We start from the raw sequence: 21,136 nt of genomic DNA on the forward strand, positions 1-21,136 counted from the left end.
TATATTATACTTAAAAACATATAATAGAAACGACATCAAACAACAAGATGATTCATTTGTTAGAATGAAATCAAGTCAAAGAAAGAAAGATGCTTTAATGTATTAATGAACTCCTGTAGGATTCTAATTCAAGGTACTGTGAAAAAACATAACTTTTGTTACACTCAATTCCGATGGCTCCACTTAAAGTTGAGTGGGGTCAGTACATTGTTGATTATTACAACACATATACACACGTATCGTACTTATAATGTTCCTTTTCCGCAATGAGAAAGACCAATCGCAGATACTTTACAATAGAGAAAAGGCACCTGGATGCGCAAGAGACATTTGATGGAGATAAATAAAATGAATTATCACATTCGACAACTCGTAGAAAAAGGAAGATAAAGGAAACTCTAATTGTCGCGCTCTTGTGCGCCCGTCTTACTTAAAACATTAAAAGTTTTCAATTGTTACAAAGGTGGTGCTAACTTCGTCCATTTTCATCATATAAAAACGGATTTCATATCTATCACATACAAAGTCTGAAACGACAATGTGGCACAAATATATAACTCGTACCGAGCCAAGACTATATCTCTCATACTCAACTGGTTGGAATTAATTACTCTCATTCGTTCAGTCGTTCTCTCTCTCTCTCTCTCTCTCACTTTCTCTCTCTCTCTCTCTCTCTCTCTCTCTCTCTCTCTCTCTCTCTCTCTCTCTCTCTCTCTCTCTCTCTCTCTCTCTCTCTCTCTCTCTCTCTCTCTCTCTCTCTCTCTCTCTCTCTCTCTCTCTCTCTCTCTCTCTCTCTCTCTCTCTCTCTCTCTCTCTCTCTCTCTCTCTCTCTCTCTCTCTCTCTCTCTCTCTCTCTCTCTCTCTCTCTCTCTCTCTCTCTCTCTCTCTCTCTCTCTCTCTCTCTCTCTCTCTCTCTCTCTCTCTCTCTCTCTCTCTCTCTCTCTCTCTCTCTCTCTCTCTCTCTCTCTCTCTCTCTCTCTCTCTCTCTCTCTCTCTCTCTCTCTCTCTCTCTCTCTCTCTCTCTCTCTCTCTCTCTCTCTCTCTCTCTCTCTCTCTCTCTCTCTCTCTCTCTCTCTCTCTCTCTCTCTCTCTCTCTCTCTCTCTCTCTCTCTCTCTCTCTCTCTCTCTCTCTCTCTCTCTCTCTCTCTCTCTCTCTCTCTCTCTCTCTCTCTCTCTCTCTCTCTCTCTCTCTCTCTCTCTCTCGCTGGCTCGCTCACACATTTCCTTTCCCTCACGCCTTCTCTCTGTATCCTAAGATACATCGAATACACAATTATATTTTAATGACAAGAATACGGCAGTACTACATAAGAAAACCGTTTTGAGGATCGAAGCAGCTCGGATTTATGTAGCTTAACAGATCATGCTCTGACATCGAGGTAAGCTCTTGAGGCAACATACCATCTTCCTGCTTTCTAACAGTTGTACCGTTTGCACTATTAGCTGCATTTGTTATAGGTGGGTTTACATTTTGACTGTTGGGTGTTTTATTCGCCACTTGTTCAACGATATTATTCTGACCTGAAGGTGATTTAGGCAAAATACCCTCCATAGCACTGTTCATTAATTGCGCGCTTTGAGTGGCCACACTATTTAATATGTTCTTCGTTGCGATAATGGCGTGCGCGGTTGTCGTAGTAATGGGTCGATTGTTAATAATATCTTGAGTAGCGTTAGTAATTACATTATTAATCGCTTGCTCAGCATAATTAGTTAGCCTTTGTTGAGATGGTTCCTGGGCCGCTCCACTCGCTAGAGCTGAACTAGCTTCAGCAACGAAACCTGCCGGCTGATTTAACATGGAACCGATATCTTGTTGCACCGCCTGTTGCATCGCTTGAGCCGCTTGCGCTTGCTGAACCGCTTGCTGAACAGCTTGAACTTGTTGTACAACTTCCTGCGTAGCTTGCTGCACCGCTTGTTGAACTACTTCCTGCGTTGCTTGCTGGACAGCTTGCTGAACTGCCGGTACTTGAACTTGTTGTACCGCTTGCACCTGTTGTACAGCCTGCTGGACAACTTGCGCATGCTGCACCACATGTTGAACAACTTGCTGCTGCGCCTGTTGCACAGCTTGGACCGCTTGCTGCTGTGCCTGGGCGACAACCTGTTCGACTTGCTGTTGCGCTTGTGCGACAACCTGTTCCACTTGATGCGCTTGTTGAATCGCTACAACATCTTGTTGTATAAGACCCGGAATCTGCGGAATGTGCTCCGCCGCTGTCGACATACTCTCGTTCGTAACTTGTAACGGATTATGAGATGGTACACTAACGTTAGAATTCGACGTACCGGTCGCAGCCACGGACGGCTCCTGCATCGACGGTAAAAGAGCAGCGTTGATAGTAGTGAGCAAACTATCGCCGTTAGTCTGCTCCGAGACCACTGATGCGGGCGATGGAACGGACGTTGCAGCATTCCCTGGCAAAGGTGTCACGGTTTGACCCGGCAGGAAAGCTTCGAGAATCGTCTTGACGTTATTTGGTGGACTACTTCTATTTTGTTGGGGGCTCGAGATCGTTTCGTGATCAGTAACTGCGGAAACATGACTCATTATGGTATTACTATTGGGATTTACGGTACGCAGAGGGGACACCAATTGATGAGATTCAGCGCCAGAGTTAACGAGAGTATCTAACTTGACGCCTTGAGGGGAAGAAGCTAAAATATTGGAAGCTTGTCCTTGCTGAGGCTGGCGTCCTGTAGTAATAATGGAAGCTCGTTGTTGTATGGTACCTACGAATCCATTCTCTTGACCCTCAGCCTCTTTGACGTTCGATTCGATATGGTTGAGATATTTTTCTACGCTATGGGCACTCTGTGCAGGTAGCTGTCCGTTTGATGTAGCGGTAAAATTTGGTAGTGTAGCGAACTCCGACTGATGATGCTTCATGCGAAGATCAACAACACCGCCGCCCTGAAGACTTCCATTAGGACTGCCTTCTGCCGGCAACATCGGATTAGTTTCTTTGTTGATATGATGAGGACTTAGAACTTTGACTTGAGATGTTTCGTGCATACCTCCGAAGGTGTTCTGGTGTGTCGACACCAACGACAATGGATGTGGATTTCGCATTAGATCTACCACGCCGAGGAGATTGACCGCCTCTTGCACAGGTGAACCGTTCGCCGTCACAGGAACTGACCTAATCATATTAGCCTGAGGTGCTTCCCTCGAATTCTCGCTGACGAGCTGTTGCAACGGGCTGGTACCATTCGAACTGTTCGCAGTCGGCGTCGGTATACTCTGCATGCTGTTTTCGCTAATCATACTGTTTTCGCTATTCTCGTCTAGTACCTCGGTCTTCAAATTATCTGGCAGAATTAATTGAAGATTCGAAGATGATCTGCGATTTAAAAGCGGATTCGCTACCAAAGCTGGTGGCGGCATCATCACGTCAGGCGGTGAATTTTGACAATTTGAACTTTGTGCAGCCCACATCATAACGGGTGTTACCTGAGAGGATGCCGTCACCGGTGGCGGACTTGGATCGCTCTTAAGAGCTTCCGGTGTTTGAGATGTTGGCTGTTGTGGCTGTATAGTCGTTAAGAAATTTGCTGTTCCTGCGGCTGCTTGTGTAATCAGAGCTGAAACATCATTACTTTGTATATATACGTCTAATATCTACAAATCATTTATAAACGATACTTCATTTGATTACTTCCCTTTCTGTATGTTTAATTGTCATAATCATATAATTCTTTTAAGAGAGGACAAGAGAGTTTTATTACATACAAAGATGAAAGATTCACTTACTGTTTGATGTTACACCTGTAGTTAGAGACACTGCTGCAGGAGATGTTGCTAGAGTAGTATCACCGTTAGTAGTGGATAGAGGCGAAGTTATAGACTCGATTTTGCCCACAGATGGCTCGGGTGGCGTAGATGCAGCGGTATAAAGGAAAGTATGAGGCTCGCTCGTTTTTCCAGACGATACCGCATACAATTTTACGCTAACCGTTTCCGAGGGTGCCAGATCTTGCCGCCTGTATGCAGGTACCACACAAACCAGGTGCGTTTGTTGCAGAAACTCCTTGTCAGGTAGAACCGCGCACTCCCAATGCGGCTCCAAACTACTCGATAGATCATCGTTGTCTAGTTGAAATACTACGCGAGTATCTTTCAGAAAATTCTTTCCAAGTATAAATAATTCTAATCCTCCGGTACATGGACACGATGTGAGTGATTTCTTACAGATCTCCGGTATTCCCGGTGGTTGAGCTAAAACGATCAATTATATCAATGGAATATAATTATCACTCTTTTATTTTAGCAAAAAGATTTCTGATGTTTTAAGAAACACTTTATATTTATCAAAAATGACTTTTCCCACCTTTTTTAATCTTAAAACATTCGCTAAGGATAAAGAAGTCGATCGAATTAAAAGAACCGCGCCCAAATTAAATTTAATTAAATACAATCTGAAAAATCTTATTGCGATACGTACTGCAAACTATCGGTTGAGAACAAACTTGCAAAGTTTCCGAACTACCATCGGGATGAGTGATTCTAGTACGAAAAACCATGCGACAACGAGTTGATTTTTTCTTGCTACGTCCTTGAAGCACTCCGGCTTCCTGAGGGAATCTGTGCTCCACGTCGACGTTCCGTTCTTTCAAAATACCGACGCAGTCGCACGTGACCATCATGTCTTTCGCTGGATCCATGTCCACCTCGATCACGATGGTACCGTCGATTTTTCGTTCGATGCATGGCGTTGAATTTTTACCGCTTACACGGCAAGCTTGGTAAAACATATGGGGAGCGACACGACCAAGATCCGTGCCGATGAAAACTTGAAGGGTAGTTGGTTTATCGTAACCAACGAGACGAACAATTGGAAATCCATTTCCGGTTCGATCCTTCACTGCTCCTCTCGAACCTTCCGTCTGATAACGAGCTCTGTGCTGCTGCTCGGGTTGACAGATAATTTGCAATTGCACCTTTCCATCTGTAGAAGCAGTACCTGTAAGTTGTACAAAAATACCATATTACAATATGTTCAATCGAACCGAAGATTCGAAAATTGTTGTCTTCGAAGCTTAAGCTTCGTACGTTAAAAAACTTCGTTATCCTTCTCTGATTTAATTATCAGGATATAGAAATGATACCGAGAAAAATATGTATCGATAAATACGATTGACAGTCGTAAAAATATGCTGATTTCTCTGGTTCTAACTTGAGAAATAGAATTGTGTAACAGGCATCATTCGCAGATATCGTTCTTATAATTCCATTCTTTCCGAACGAAGAGACGAGGAGTCGACGAGGGAAAAGTGTTTTAAGTTCTCATTTTAATACGAAGAGAGGAAACAACGTGTGAAAGTTATATAATTTCGTTTGACCTATATTCGATAATGCGTTTTCATATCGGTGAAACAATATCGACGATTTATTTTAACTGGATATTGAACGGTTCCTAAACAACGAAGATAACTTATCGTTACGGTAAAAAGTCTGACGGGAGGTGAAATATTTCGCCAGAAGTGGACGTATCGAACTAATGACTAGCCGAATACCAGCGACAATATGGTCGAAAAAAAATCATGCTAGCCGAAGGTTATCGGTTTGTATTATTCTCTAAGACAAGTTACAAAAATTTGTCGTCTGTGATCTTTTTCGCTTTCCCTTTCCTTCTTTCTTCCGTCCTCCTTTCTGTTCATCATCATCTAGATACAAACAAGAGTCTTCACGCGTAAAGTTTATTTAACATATTTATCTAACGAACTCGTGCCTCCACTAAAAATGAACAATTAACACGCGCCCGACAATATAAACAGTACGCGGCGCGTACTGATCGCTTTGACAACGGTGCTGTCCTCTCGAAATTCCCATTGTAAATTATCCTCTCGAGAAATTCAAGAACATCTCTATAAGACGACGCGGCGACAGCAGGAGTATCGTTATCTCTGCCTCGTGACCTCGCGCAGACCTCGCGACTGGTATCTCCACCAAAAAACCGCAATATCAACGGCAATAAATTTTCAAAGCCGTCTGTCGAGAGAACAGTTTGCTCTCTTAACAAGATCGATAAACTCAACGGCATCGTTTCGGATGTTCGATAAAATGAAAAGGGTTAGCGACAGATCCGAACGCGACACTCGTCGAACCTCCAATGACAGAAGAGAAAGGATAAAGATGAAAAAGAAAAATAATGAGCGCGAGTAACCGCTGAAATATGCGAAGAACATGCGAGAAAAACATGACAAGTCCAATTGTATCGATTTTTTTCATTTTTCATATATTTGCGTAAACGTTCGCAAACTAATTATGAAATTACAATTTTCATAATTTGATATAATATCGATCATCAGATTTTTAGATTCCTTATCATGTTCTTTTCTTATGGTCATCCCGTATTAAAAAAAAAAAAAAAAAAAAAAAAGAAAGAAAGAAGACACATGAGAACAAACGTGTGTCCTGCACGTACACAGTTGAGAGGTGAGGGTGACAGGGCCCTGCTGAGTCCTCTTAGCAAGGACACCCAAGCCTGGACGAGATCTCGAGACTTCCACCACTCTCCCCGTGGCTCCGTTTCCTGTCCTGTTTCCTGAGATCGTAGCTAATCCACCTATTCCATTGGACGAGCCTCTATTGGCCGTCTTGCTGTCAGAATTGGTCGTGTGTGTAACCTCCGGGAAGGAGAAGTTCGCGTCCTCGGACTCCAGCTTAATGTCCATCTTTCTCCTCTTTGAATCCTCCTCGCCGGCGCCGTTCCAAGCCTGTTAAGACCAACAGAATGGATTGATATAGAGAGGCGTGAGTATGCGTGCGTGCAATGTAGCTGCCTTGGTCAATTTAACGAATCAAACCGCTGATCGACCGGGTTCAACTACCGTTAGAGACCGGTCAGTGTCGCCGTCGAATCAACGACGATCCCATGGCGGCTACGAGTGATCGCATTAGATTTCGCTTACGTACACGGTAGAGAGTGGCGTAACTTTCGAAGGAGAAGCTTCACGGGCTTTGACTAAACATATCAAGCGGAGATGCTCTCTTGGGGAACGTTCTCGGGGTTGGTAGGAATAGGATGTTACAAAGAACGAGGGTCAAACGTAGTTTACCAAGCTCTCTCAGTGTTGTTAGATCTTTTCTATTGCTAGCTTTGAAACGAGAAAGATATCTCGTTGATTTGGAAACTATGATTTTGGAACTGTGTGAGAAAGGCAGTCTAATGTACGCTATAGTAGATAACGCCTAGATGACAGATAATGAAATAGATAGTAGATAAGAAGATAATATAAGGCCTTTTGTTATAGAACGACGCGTTAATGGTGAAAGTATCTTACTCTGTTTGTTTTATCTGACGAGATTTTGCTTCGCAAGTCTTTAACGATCGAAAGTGGCTACCGTAAGCGTTCCAGTATAGTATCTGAAATCAGCCGCGATACTTTGGGCAATATCAAGCGCTTAACCAGCCTGTAATATTTACTCAATTATCACGGACTATATCGCGGTCGCGTTGTAAGCAACGCATTATTAAAACGTATGATCTGCGTGAGCCTCGTCCGCGTATAACGTACATACTTATGTACACGAACGTGGCCGAGCTTCGCGGCATTATCCATATATCGCGTTGTTACGCAACACGTAGACCGAGAATAAGTTTATCACTGCATGTATCGATATCAATCAAAGCTCGGTGGTGGCTGCGGGACACGCATGTTTGTGCAACACGATAAAAGTCAGGAGGAGTGAAAAGAAAAAGCGAAGAATAAAGAAAGAAAAAAAAGAATCGCGCGATTTCTTTCGAGTATCTTCACAGATACCGTTGCACGCTTCTGATAGTTTCACAATATTTCTTTTAACAGGACGTTGACTGGATCGCTGTGTGTTGCATACGTACGGGATAAAAATAATTTCGAGACAACAGACTCGCCGGTTCGAGATCTTTCACTTCCTCCACTTCCTTTGCGTGTTACGACACCGGATGAAACACGAAGATATATTTTTTTCTTCCTTTCTCAATTTTCTTACGAAGCCCGTAACAGTTAGAAAAATTCATCGGATAATACAACAATATATTATTTGATAACAGCGCAAATGTAACGCTATTTTCATGACGATAATAGTCGATAATTCCGTGCTTGTTGCTTCTGCCAGTCGCTTTTGTCACGTTCACGATAACCCGCCGCGATATACGTATAAACAAAATGCTAGTAACATCGAAGTTAGCATGCGATAAGTGAACATGTTTCTAACGTTTGAACTGTTTTAAATGACTAAGGAGATCTGCTTTGACGTAGATATATACGTAATTATCCGATTCGTACAGTATCAATGAGTTTGAACGATTTGAAATAATTCCCGGCACTCGAACGATGATCCTCTATCGATGGTTCCGAATTATTTCGATTCATCAACTTTCTAATATCAATTATATTAACATTAATATTAATATTATAACATTAATATTAATATTATTATATAAACTCTGTGCTATCGATCGTAAGCTTGAGACCATCCCTTTGTGAAATTTTGTTACGATTTTTGACCAGACTGAAAAATCAAAGAAATAATCGTAACACGAATCTTTCATTTTTCGATATTGTCCACGTATTCTTTGACTTTGAAAATACACGTTTACAATATTGATTTCGAGATCAATTTAACAGAAAACCGTGAATGATACAACCGCTACGCTATTTACGATAATTCCACTCTCGCTTTGCACTTCGAAGCTGAACAACATATGAGAAATCTTATATACAAAATGACAAGTGAAAGAATGTTAATTCGTCTTAAACCCCCTCCTGTATCGATCAATGATTAAATCTTATTCGAAACGACAATACTACCGATCTTATTTCTGTTCTTTTATCGATAAAAATTTCACTAATTTATATAAGATCAAACAGAGTTCGATATCGACATTAAACGTTTATCAGAATATCTTCTTACAACATCGACGATTAATACTTTTTAATAAATTGCATAACGCGATAGAACTTCGTTTATACGAACAAGTGAATACTAATACTCAGATATGCGAATTCATAGTTAGGCCTCTACTTTCCGAAATATCGAAAGTAATTTTAATTATACGAACATGTACACTCATAGTGAACATAATGCAATCGTTCGAGGGATTCATAACAAAAAGCATCTTTAATATCTGTTCGATACATTTCAAATTTTATAAGCGAGACATTCATTACACGATTCCTATGAATCTATCTACGAGTTAAGAAGAGCTGAAGAGGATAGCCAGTTGAACTTCTATCATAGAAACTATTCGAACTATCCGAACTACTTTAACAATGATTTTCGTATAAACGAGAGTTTACTGTACAGCGAAGTGGTTGGTCTCAAATTGATCGAACGATAGTGTAGTTGACTAACGTTTGCGTTCGTAAGGTGTTGTTGACGGTCCTCGAAGCCGAGGCCGGAATCGTTGGAGCTATCGCAACTGTCCTGTGCCGAGCCGCCTCTCGATCCGTGCTCATCCGAGTTTCGTAAAGATCCTAAGGATATCTTAGGCTGTTGCTGTTGCTGCGATTGTGATTGTTGTTGCTGGCGTTGCTGGTGGCTGATCCTTCTTGAGGCGGAATGCGCGCGGCTACTCGACGTGACGGTGCTTCTATGAACCGATCCTGTCACCGCTGATGATCGACCAGCTGCATTGTTACCTGAAACCATAGAATTTAATGAATAAATAGTCAAAATTTGGATACAACGATCTCATAATTGAATGCGGTTTAATCCCCTACGAAGAACTCAGAATGAATAATATTTTTCAAGGTTTCTTGCATTATAGAAACACCGAGAAAGATACCGACAGTAGTGAAGTACGTAAAGTACGACAGTACGTGTGAAAGTTGGGGATGAAAGTTTGCGATAGAAGCATAAAGCACATAGTAAAGTTTAACTTTGTTCTTTGAAACGTGTCAATTATAATCGTATGAGACTTAAATGAACGAAACACAGGTACCTACCTCTAAAGAACTTTGCTATAAAATGATCGTGACTCGACAATTTTTAACAAGCCGAAACCTTGGAACCATCGAGTAATTTCCCGTTACCTCACCCTACGTAACGTACAAATGACGAGAAGGAGCTTAATAAAACAGCTCGGGCCAATCGACGATCAAAAACTCGCCTTCCCATCAGTTAAACTCGACGAACTCGTCCGCGACAGAAATGAAATCGAGTCGGTCAACAATAAACCGACACCTCGCCGCGCGACAGCGAATCGGAGGGAAGCAAATAATTCAATTCGGACAATGACACGTTCCAAGTCGGAGTTCAAGACTGTCAGACAGGAGTGCAACGATACATGCGTCACCGACCAGCCACGACATTACGATTCTTCGACCATGTCGATCTTCCTTGTCGGCGACGAAGCGTGTTACGTAATTTTTGATCCGAAGTATATTTTTGAAAAAGGACGAACGAGTAACTACGAGAATCGACAATGAGATATGTCGAGAGCATAGAAAGATTCTCGTGTCGAGTATTAGTTCTTGTCGAAGACGAGCAACGTAGTGTCGCAATCGTTGCAATGGAGACAGTGCGATTTGACTTTTATCGAGAGATAAGATTTATATTTATGAGATTCGCGCTTATGAGATTTGTATTTCTGACGATACGATGTACAGAGGCTCCTGACGCTTCTATTAGTCATCACTGAAAAATCGCAACGAAGTCGCGTCGTTCCTCTGAGAGGCATTATCGCGCGATTTTTAACGCGAACGCGACTCTGTTCGACGGCGGGAAAAGAAAATCCGTGGTTATATTTAAATAACCGCGTTCTGTCTGACGAACAGGCGAGAAGCGACGGTTCGACGAGCAGCTTTTAGCCTCGATGCAGCAGCGACTGGTCGTGATTTTCATTTTTCCACTATGGCCGATACAAGCGGTACAGACATCGAGCCGTACAAAGTCCGACAGAGATCGATGATTGTGTGTTAGCGCACTCGTCTCTTCGCAGTCAGAGTAAAAAGACGGGTTTATCTCACGACGATTAACCAGCCGGCGATCGACAAATGGAACGAACAATACGCCGCGTATCACGGATTGATTTTGATATTTTTTCTACGTCTCTCTGTTCCTTCACTTTTTTATTTATTTCCCTGGTGCTTTTGTATTTCCTTTTTCTCTTATCCTTCTTTAATTTCTTCTTTTCATGTCTGTGTATTCATAGAGATTCTGAATGACGTGAATATGTCGTAGGGAGCCACTTGTTGGGACTATCCAACGCTTTATTTGGGATCGTAGAGGAAGAAACGCAATATATATAGTTTTTATATAAAAGACAAAGAGTACAGTTGGCAGGTTTTAAACAGAAGTTAAGCAATTAAGAATCGAAGATTATGTTATTTTAGACTTTTATTTAAAAATCTATAGGAGGAAATATAGGAAGATTTGCTAGGAAGAATGTACGGCAAATTGGTTACATTTAGAGATTAAGTTCGAGACTTAAAAATTATTTTAGGGCAGATCGTTTAAACTGTAATTCTTATTAAAGATTCTACTCTTACTATTATTAGAGGATGATAAAACTGATCCACATACAATAATGTGGCGTAGTTCACTTATCATAATATAACTACATATTCTGTATTTCGTCACAGGCCCCACTGAATCTATTTTCGCTGATAACATCCCACGATAAAATTCTGCGCGTTTCTCTGGTTTTTGCGAGTTTCAGATCTCGTAATAATTCGACTATAAATCCGCCATTCGACGTTTTCGCCCCTGTAAACCGCCATCTCGAAATTCCTTCCAGCCATTCTCGATTGTATCTTAAATATTGGACCTCGTCATTGCTGCGAAACTTTGAATTACGATGTGTATTCGATCCTTCCCTTTGCAATAACAATTTTTGCAATTTTTCCATCATTATGGAATATAATTCATCGCGACCTGGCTGACACATCATCAAACTGCGAATGTTCATACTTTTACGAAGAGAACTAAAGAACGAGGGATGCTCGAGGGATTTGTTTCAACCGCTAAAACTTAGTACCATGTCTCGAATATTTTTCCGTATTATGTTCATTCTGCGCATCTTTGCACCCTTTAAATTTCCCACAAACGCAATCTACGAACCACACAAATATAACATTTTTACACGTATTAACAAATACAACAACACAGAACCTTCACGATAAGCAAATTCCAAGGAGCAATTCCAAGTAAACGCGCGAGCGCAACAATTATCCTCGCAAATAAAACGTAAGTACAGCCGCGATACGTGTGCAAAAGAGTCAACCTCGAGCTCGCAGATAAACAGGGAAAAATGCGTCCGAACGGATTGAAGAGAGAAGCGTTGAGCGAAGAAATGAGAAAAGAAACGAGGAATATCAAGAAACTGGCAGAAAGAGAGCGAAAAACACGATGTGAAAAGAGAGAGAGAGAGAGAGAGAAAAGGAGAAATGGGGAGAGAGAAAGGGAGAAAGAGAGAGAGAGAGTAATATCGGTCTATCTATAGAAGCTCGACTACTGGATGGGATAATTGCGTGGGGGTGAAGTTGCAATCGCACATGCAACTGGTGGTGAGGGGATCACCCCTCTCTGCCTTGCCGCCAACAGGGGGTAGACAGGCCGACGTAATGGGCACGTGCACACACGTGTAAGGTGCATCTATGTGATCGTCGAGGAAAATCACGGGACGATGTCAACGACCTACGTTCGCGACGATCTTCGTCGTTTTCAACCTCGATGCTCGGCGTCGTGCATCGTCGCTTCGTGGCGACACTCGCTACACACCTCGTTATTTCGCTTTTACCTCGCCGGATAAATCGCGACCTGTGCGCGGAATTTAATTACGGCTGCGAGTAATTACGCCCGCGACGTAGACGCGAACGTCTGACGGGATAAGGGTACGCGTTTGTTCCTATCGGCGACGTTTATTTTCCAACCAATTTTCTACTTATTTCGAGTGAAATTCGATTAGCTGATATACGAAATACGTAAATTTGTTTACACGTAGTCTGGTTATATTTAATGGTTACTTAAGAGTGATGCAATCAAAGAATTAAAGCTATCAGATATGTATCATCCGGTAACGAGGTACTACAAACGGTGGTTCTAAATTTGTCGAATTCTGCATAAGGTTGACGCGGTGACTCCACTTCGTTTGTTACGTTCCTCGCTTCCGTTTCGAAAACTGAACGTGCCACTTAGGATAATTGAAAGAGCAGCCATTCCGCCGGCCTTGCAATACATTAAAAGCTTGCCAGAGTTGCGTAAATCATACATACAGGTGGATATATTTCCCGTTTATCGCGCAACGCGTTCCTGTGCGCCGAAAAACACGAACTCTAACCCTGTTTGAAAATCCTACGTAATTCGAGTCAATAAACAAGGACTTTAGATCTCAAGAGGAAGCTTAAAACCGCTTAACGATCGCGAAATATCTTATCGCAACCCTTCAACGATACCAGTTTGATATCAGCAAAGTTGTTGATCGTCTTTTTTTTTTTTTTTTGTTCACGATAGGGGCTTGTTACGGTTGTGAAAGACAACCCCGAAGAGATCAACATGGGCGACGTACCAAAACCACGAAAGAAAATCCAATAATCCAATGATCGTCACCGATTACGAAGCTAACGAAGAAAATAAGGATCGCGTTGGAAGAAGAACAAAGGAAAAAGAAACGACCGCGACGACGAACAACAATTATACAACCTGTGTCAAATAAATTTCGTAGAATTCGTAGTAGAAGGTGTGCAAACTCGTTTAGCTAGCGAACGAGCATCGTTATCCTAGTGTTCGGACTATTCTCCAAAGTAGACTACCAATTTTTCCTGTTCTTACGATATTTTTTCTTCTTTCTCTTCTGTCTCGCTTTCCCGCTGCCTTTCGACTGTTTCTTTTCCTTATTAGGCCTCCCTCTGTCTCTCCTACGCCGTGTACTTACGTCTCCGCCGATTGTCCTCGAACTCGTGGAACATCCGTGCATTTGCGAGTGTACTCCCGATAACAGGATCGATAAACATCGTTACTATTACACGGCAAACAGCACGTCGGACCGCGCGCTAACTATGACGCCTCTCGAGTCTCAAGGATATTGTTACCTGCGCCGATCGATTCTCTCTCTTTCTCACTCTCGTGATCCTTATCGTGTACGATCCGTGGCGTTCACCATCGTGCGCGCGGAAGTAACTCGTATGCAAAAGCACCGCCTTCTTCTACTGGTTTCCCTTTTTTTTCTTTCGACCACTGTTTGTCAAAGTTTCTATAGCAAGACTACGATAATTTGAAGCGAATATCAAATAGTCGGTATCAAATAATTGGCGGCAAAAAAATTCGTCTACTGGTATAACGATTCTTCTATCGGTTTCCTCCTTTTCCTCTTTTCCCTCTTTTCTCTTTTTAATCGATATATGTATTTGTTAAAATTTCTATAGGCAGACTATGATAATTCTAAATAGATGTGAAACAGTTGTGACACAGTTGACGCAGAAATACCGCTCTTCTTCTACCGGTTTCTCTTACTTTTCTCTTTCTATCGTTCTCTGCCAAGACATCTGTAGCGAGACTACGCTAATTGTATTTTAAGTGGATACCATCAAGAACAATATATAATTATAATCGTTATATGTCAAAGAAATAATTAGTGGTTTTGATAATCAGCGGTTTTGAGGTCAGATTAGGCTGTGCTTTATCTTTGATGATAATGTTATAACCAACTTCTGTACGGTCATGCTTTTAAGAAATTTAGTTTAGAAAATGTTGATATCTCTCGATAAATTGGCTGATTCGTCATGCAAAATGTCACTCGATATCTTAAGGAAAACTTCAATATGGAATTGGAATGAAATATTTTATTCGCGTCAACAGCACTGTTCGTTTGTCTTTTCCTCGAACTCGTGAAATATTTTTTACCTAAGAAAATCGTATAAAAAACTTGACAGAGCTAAGGTTAGTAAGAACGTTGTAAAGATTGAAGATTCGCGTGGCAACTAGTAAAATCATACGAATTGTACAAGTTCGTAGTACTGTTGGTTTAATTACGCTTTGCTAGTTTAATCGCAACTTAAACAAAGTTACTGCTAGATCATTGCTCTAGGTGTAAGTGAAGATAGAGAGATAAGGTGGTATGCTATCCGTCGATTTTTCTCAAACATTGACTAGATAAAGCATATTCTTCGTTGCTAGTATATCGACTAACATGCCGATGACACTAACATACCAATAATACGTACCAAAACTGAGGAAATGTTTATTCGTAAATTAAATTGCATCGGAAAAAACGTCTCTCTTAATTTTGTAAATTTGCTTCTGTGCATATTCTCCCTTTTATCTCCATTTTAGAAAAATATCTCTCCATTCAATCTGTCGTGTACTCTCGATTTCATTTCATGGAAGTTTCAAAATAGTATTAATAAAAAAAAATATATAAACATCCATGCTTCCAGCTTTTATTTTATAATTTTTTTTTTTTTATTTAATAAGGCTTTTGCCTATCTTTATGTTATACAACCCGTCACTGTATACTTTCGATCGTGTTATTCCCTTTTCTAGATGACGACACTCGACATTACCTTAACGGTTTTCACGATTTCTATATTTTATCTCATAGATTCCAGCACTTTCGCTGGAATTTCGGAAAGCTGCGTGTAAACGATTAACCAAATGCCTCGAGCATTTTGTTATCTGTCCGAAAATCGAATGTACAGTTAGAGAACTGGCGGGAAACTTTTCAACGTTTTCCTGTACCGTCCAGGGGAACCGCGTTCCACGGATTCTTGCGACAGAATTCGCGTGACACGTTGACAATCCACTACACGGTTAACGACGATACCGATAGCCTACTTAAGAAGCGACGATAAGCTCCGTAAAATCCGCGAGGTCACGACACAGCGTGCTAAATAAACGCCACATCGCACGGATATAGCTGAAGAGGAAAGAAGGAAAAGAGTAGAAATGGAGAAGAGATAAAGGCTGTGGACGGACGCCGCTTCAAGATCGATAACGAATTTTCGTATTCTCATCGAACCAATGAGTTTCTAATATCGTGGTTTCTCTTGTCCCTGAGAACGATCGGTATCGAAAATTGCTGAAATTCGACAGATCGGGAAACGTCATCGACGGATGCAGCTGTGTCAATAAAAAATAGCTACGAGGATCGCGAAGAGCGGAGCAAAGTTTCTCACTCGAGTTTTACAATTCGCGGAAACTCGTTTCGATAAATTTATTATTTAACCATCAGGCTGTATAGTTAATTTGTACAATTACCATCGGGTAATTTTAGACGCGAATGAATTCTATTCTATTTTCAATTTTATTATATCTGGCGTCGATTACGCGACGTGCGTAAAAAAATGACGGCGCACAAACGATAACGAGGGACGACAAGAGTTTTCGAAAATAATAACCTCTGACTTTTGTACAGTTCGAGCAACGTACATATATTGAAAACCAAACTCTTCATCGTCCTCGTCGTCGTTCTTCATCGTCGCGATTCCTTTAATCGGATGCGTCGTCGTTCTGTTTCATTGACACTGAAAAAGAAAAAAACGCTTGATCCCTGTAACCTCGAGTTCAATCTATAGGCAAGAACAATCACAACAGAAGAATTAACATTTTAGTAAATAAATATTTAACTCTTTATCGTGGCTCGTTTGTTATCAAAGTTTGTTGTCTGCGACTCCATACAGACCGCGTTTAAAAAGGGAAGAAAGAGATACGAGTTTCGCGCATTTTATCAGTAGGTATCCTCCGTGTACAATCGAGTGAGTCAACGTACCTTTTAATCAGATCTCTTTTTCTTTCTCTCTCCCTCTCTCTCTCTCTTCATCTCTCGACCACTCACTCTGCACGTACATCACTACACATACAGTTTTAGAGTCGACAGGTCACGTACAGTAATTCACGAAAGTACATGATCACCTGCAGAAGCTTTTTTTGGATACTGTGTGTGTTATACAAAATATTTTGTATGGCACGCGATATGACGCGATTTTGGTCACGTTGATAAAGTTTGAGATAAATTTGAAAATGTATACAGAAGTTGCAAGATATTTATTGCAAACAGACACTTCATAAGGACCGCAATGTTATTTAGACAGTCGATTATTCGTTGTAATAATAAGCTTAAACATTTAATAAGATCGTGCTTAACGCTAGTAAATAATTACATGTTCTAGGTAGCCATCGTTCATATCGCACATGTAATATAATTTTTTTGCTGCGTTCTAATATATTTCCAGACTAGTTTCAAAGTCTGTCATCATAATCATGACAAACGTGTAATTATAGCGTTAGCGAAATTTCAAATACTTTGTGTAATACACACATAATATATTCATACAAACTTTCTGTGATAAGCGTTCGAATAATTTCATGAGTGATTGTACCTCGAGTATGTACGACGAGTCGATGTTATTTACGTAACAATGAAAAGAAATAATCAAGCCGGCCTCTCTCGCTTATCGATAATTCCGCGAGATGATTAGTCGGTTGACGGGCCACACGTTCTCCATCTCGGCGACAAGCGAAAAACAGGCCTGATAAGTATATACTTTTGTGAGAAGATCGTGCTCTTTCGTATTCCGATTACTTCTTCAGATTATATCTCGACGTGTACGTTTTTGTTGTTCTTCCGACTGCGATACGACACTTTGATAATCGCGTTGATAGTAAAATAAGCATAGTTTTCTAGTATTTTTGGACATCATAAAAGTAAGCTATGTATATAGATAGTAACAGGATTGAGATAAGTGCGCAATTATTTTGATAAAATCGTCGATTGCCCGAAGATTCAGAAACGAAAGATTTCGTCAAATCTTCTACGTTTTTCGAACGAGCACGAAATTTGATTAAAATTATAATCCGACTATGGTAATTCGTTATAATCGTAATCTAACAAATGTAGTACATTCGTCGATAAAATTTAGTTTCATCCTTCCAAATTACGAGCAATCGTCGCTCGCCAGGCCAGTTCTCTTTCTCTCTCTCTCTCTTTCTCTCTCTCTGTATGGTTTAATCGGATTCTGGTCGCGTCGCCAGTTGTATCAAGTGTACTGTTAGACGAGCGTACGAGCGGTTCGTATATATTGCCCAAGAATGTGTACATGCGCATTATTAATGAGCGTCGCTTTGCGCGTAGACTTCGCACTCGCGCGGCCGAGCACATGTTCGAAACACGTGGATTATGTCGGCGGGGACGCCTGTGGCGCGAGATCTCATCTAGATGGATGTGCCACGTTATGAAAGAGCCCGAATACCCAACACGTGGGACGATTTCAGGCCAATCGGGTCTCGGAAGGTATTCTTACGGGTTTCGTTCGTTCGAGAATCTAGTCGAGATCCAGGCGTGATCGCGTTGAAAAAAGATTAGGGAATCCGTATAACCTTGACGAGTTTTTACGTGAGAAATGGCCAGAATATAAAGTAGAGTAATATCACCGATTCGATGTAACGAAATGAATAAATATCGCGATCTGAATATTTGATTGACGAGCGAATCTCTAAATTAATAATATTGGGTTTTTAATACTTCATCGATAATTAGAAGAAAAAAGATCAGGAAGAAAAGCCATGTAAAGAGCGGATATTGAGTTTCGAGCATCTCACCGACGATTGCAGAAAAAGATCTATCTGGAGATCATGCGGCAAATGGATATTGTATTTCGAACGATTAAAAGAAAAAATCTATAAAGAAGCATATTTAAAGATGGAAAAAATTGCGTCACGTTTCCCTAGGGAAAATCTGTCTATTACTGAGTATCCAACGATACGAAACGTGACCCGAAATAACCTCACGAATTGCGGTTTAACAAGAAGGTTATCAAACTAATTTCTCACTGTTGCGAGTCGAGCGTGGCCAATTGAATAAGTTGAAGAATTTGTACACGTTCGTAATCGTCAACGAGATTCTTCTAGGAATGAAAAACACATAGTTGAATTCTATGGATGTTGGATAATTTCGCAAAGAATGCAATCTATGCGAGCGAGGCCCATCTACTACGATTCATCGTGTTCTCCTACGTTCCCGGAAGCACTCAAGAGGCCGAGAAACGGATTAATCCCTCGAGAGTGTAATAAAATGGCAAAGAATTTGAACAAGTAATTTAGAAAATAATTGTTTCAGTGTCATCAAGATCTCCTGCATTTTTTACATTAGAACTAGAAATATAGAACGAGAAGCCGAACGTGTTGGCAATCCGATACTCGGGACGAGTCGAGTCCTGAAAGTATCTCGTAATTCGAGATTGTCGGAATTCTTGAGAATTATAAAATTATATTATATCTATCTCGTATTTTGTTATATATTTATTACGTATATTTAAAATTCTGGAGTAGTGTTAAAGTCTCCGGGATACTATCTCGAATTACGGGATACTTTCAGGAACCCGATCCGATCCCGAGAAAAATTCACAACCAACAATTAGGTCCCGACCCAAAGTATTCGGGTTCTCGCATACCTCTAGATATAACATAAATTATAATAGCACTTGACTTTAGTTCGGAGCAAGGTAGACTTTGATCGTATAATCAAAATTATGTGCAAAAGTTTCGCTACTATAACTACGAATTAAGATAACTAGCGTTATAACGTGAATAATAAATCATCTTCAATTCCTAGAAATTAACTTTTTTCAGCGTAATAATATAAGAATCAGTGTTATTTATCAGAAGACACAGTGCTATTTAATTGCTTTTTTCATATGGCAATACGAATAATCACTTAAAAGAAGTAATAATTATTCAATACCTTTGAATCTCTGAAAATTAAAGACGAATTACAATCAGAGCTTCATCGTAACAAAAGATTCTGGAAAATGAGGCTGTTTTCCAGCGTTTCTTGGAAGCATTTCACGATTGTATAATTGCATGCTTGTTTAATATCGTTCAATCTATTAAGTATTTGCCCGTTTAAGCTCGTTCATGATTGTAACAAAAAAAAAAAAAAAGAAAAAAAGAGAAAAATGCTGGAAATACGAAGAAACTTTTAATTCGTAGCCGATTAAATATTAAAATCGAATCGAATACGCATGGCGATGTTTATCATTTTCCATTTACGATGGAATTTTTCTAATCACAAGATACCGAGCTGACAAAATATTTGTCGACGCTGCAATGTCCGACCTACCTAACGATCCATGAAATGTCTCATCAAGGCTCGGCCACGATCGGATATAACAAGTTTCGACATTCGACTCTGCGTTCTACGCTAATTTGTGATAATTTTAACGTCGAGTCAGCTTCATCGGCTGCGTTCAGGTAACTCGAAATTGGATAATCTCATGCGAGGACACAGATATTTACAAAGTATCTGAGAGATATAGATGTACCGAAAAATTACGCCTATTTGGCTAGCTGGATCATCTGTTCTCAGTGTACGTTAAACGATCGTTAACGAGAGAAAAAAAATCGTTCAAGTCGCTGGTAAAATATTTCGCGTTTTAATTTGTCGCAAATTCAAGAACGACAGATAGCAAGCGCGCTCGCGAGTATTTCACATCCATACGTTTCACACTTGTCTGAAGATCGCGGAACAATTTACCTCTATTTTTTTTCTTTCCTATATGTGTAGCTCGACGAGAAGTAATTTCATGGCCGACAATGACAAAAGAATCTGTGATACGTTTTACCAAGATCGAACAACGAGAAACAAAGGCGAAACTGTTTGACGTTGTTCAATGGCGTCCAACTATTTTTTCTTCGATATCGCTGGCAAAGAAAAGTAACGATAGGTATATAACAATAATACGTTCGTTTAATGGAATTCGAGATTCGAATCATTGAGCGAACGCAGATACGTCGAAGAAAACTGCAGAAACTTTCTCCGACTATTTAGATTCTTTTTCTCCTACTGGTATTAAATAATAATCAACGATTAGATAGAATTGCGCAATCGTGTAACCTTTATTATCGTAACAGCAGCGTGAACATGCGGACAGTTTTACTCCCGATACTTGTATCTACAGACACGAGATCCTCAGAGAAATAAATAATCCGCGCAAGCCTCATCTTACGCAATCCAGAAGGATTACTTTACAACCACGCACATTACTCATTCCTATGCTAAATTTTACTTCCCGCAACTTCATCGCTCATCAGAGAAACTGTCCCGCCAAGTGGCGCGTTTCTTTCGATCCTTTTCAAATCTACACGACTTCTTTAATTCTTCGATGCACACGATTTTTTCATATAGTATGATCCATATAATCATTTCAATTC

At 40.5% G+C, this 21,136-nt stretch overlaps 1 protein-coding gene across 9 annotated transcripts in view; it reads right to left on the bottom strand.

The window, feature by feature from the left end:
- Positions 1-1,131: 1,131 nt before the first annotated feature.
- LOC100741848 (nuclear factor of activated T-cells 5) overlaps positions 1,132-21,136 on the bottom strand; it is a 56,742-nt gene continuing 36,737 nt past the window's right edge. For 3 of the 9 annotated variants that reach the window (XM_012382083.3, XM_012382081.3, XM_024365614.2), the window contains exons 2-6: positions 9,344-9,630; positions 6,432-6,723; positions 4,449-4,967; positions 3,758-4,222; positions 1,132-3,588 (exon numbers count right to left, since the gene is read on the bottom strand). In XM_012382083.3, the coding sequence (XP_012237506.1) occupies positions 1,304-3,588; positions 3,758-4,222; positions 4,449-4,967; positions 6,432-6,723; positions 9,344-9,630 (3,848 nt within the window). In that variant the 3' untranslated portion in view covers positions 1,132-1,303. Of the gene's footprint in view, positions 3,589-3,757; positions 4,223-4,448; positions 4,968-6,431; positions 6,724-9,343; positions 9,631-16,357; positions 16,398-21,136 lie in introns of those variants that run through there. The other 6 variants (XM_033319230.1, XM_033319229.1, XM_012382084.3 and 3 more) reach the window with 6 other exon arrangements.

The sequence above is a fragment of the Bombus impatiens genome, unplaced genomic scaffold (assembly GCF_000188095.3).
Source record: "Bombus impatiens unplaced genomic scaffold, BIMP_2.2 scf_0142, whole genome shotgun sequence".
Lineage (NCBI taxonomy): Eukaryota > Metazoa > Arthropoda > Insecta > Hymenoptera > Apidae > Bombus > Bombus impatiens.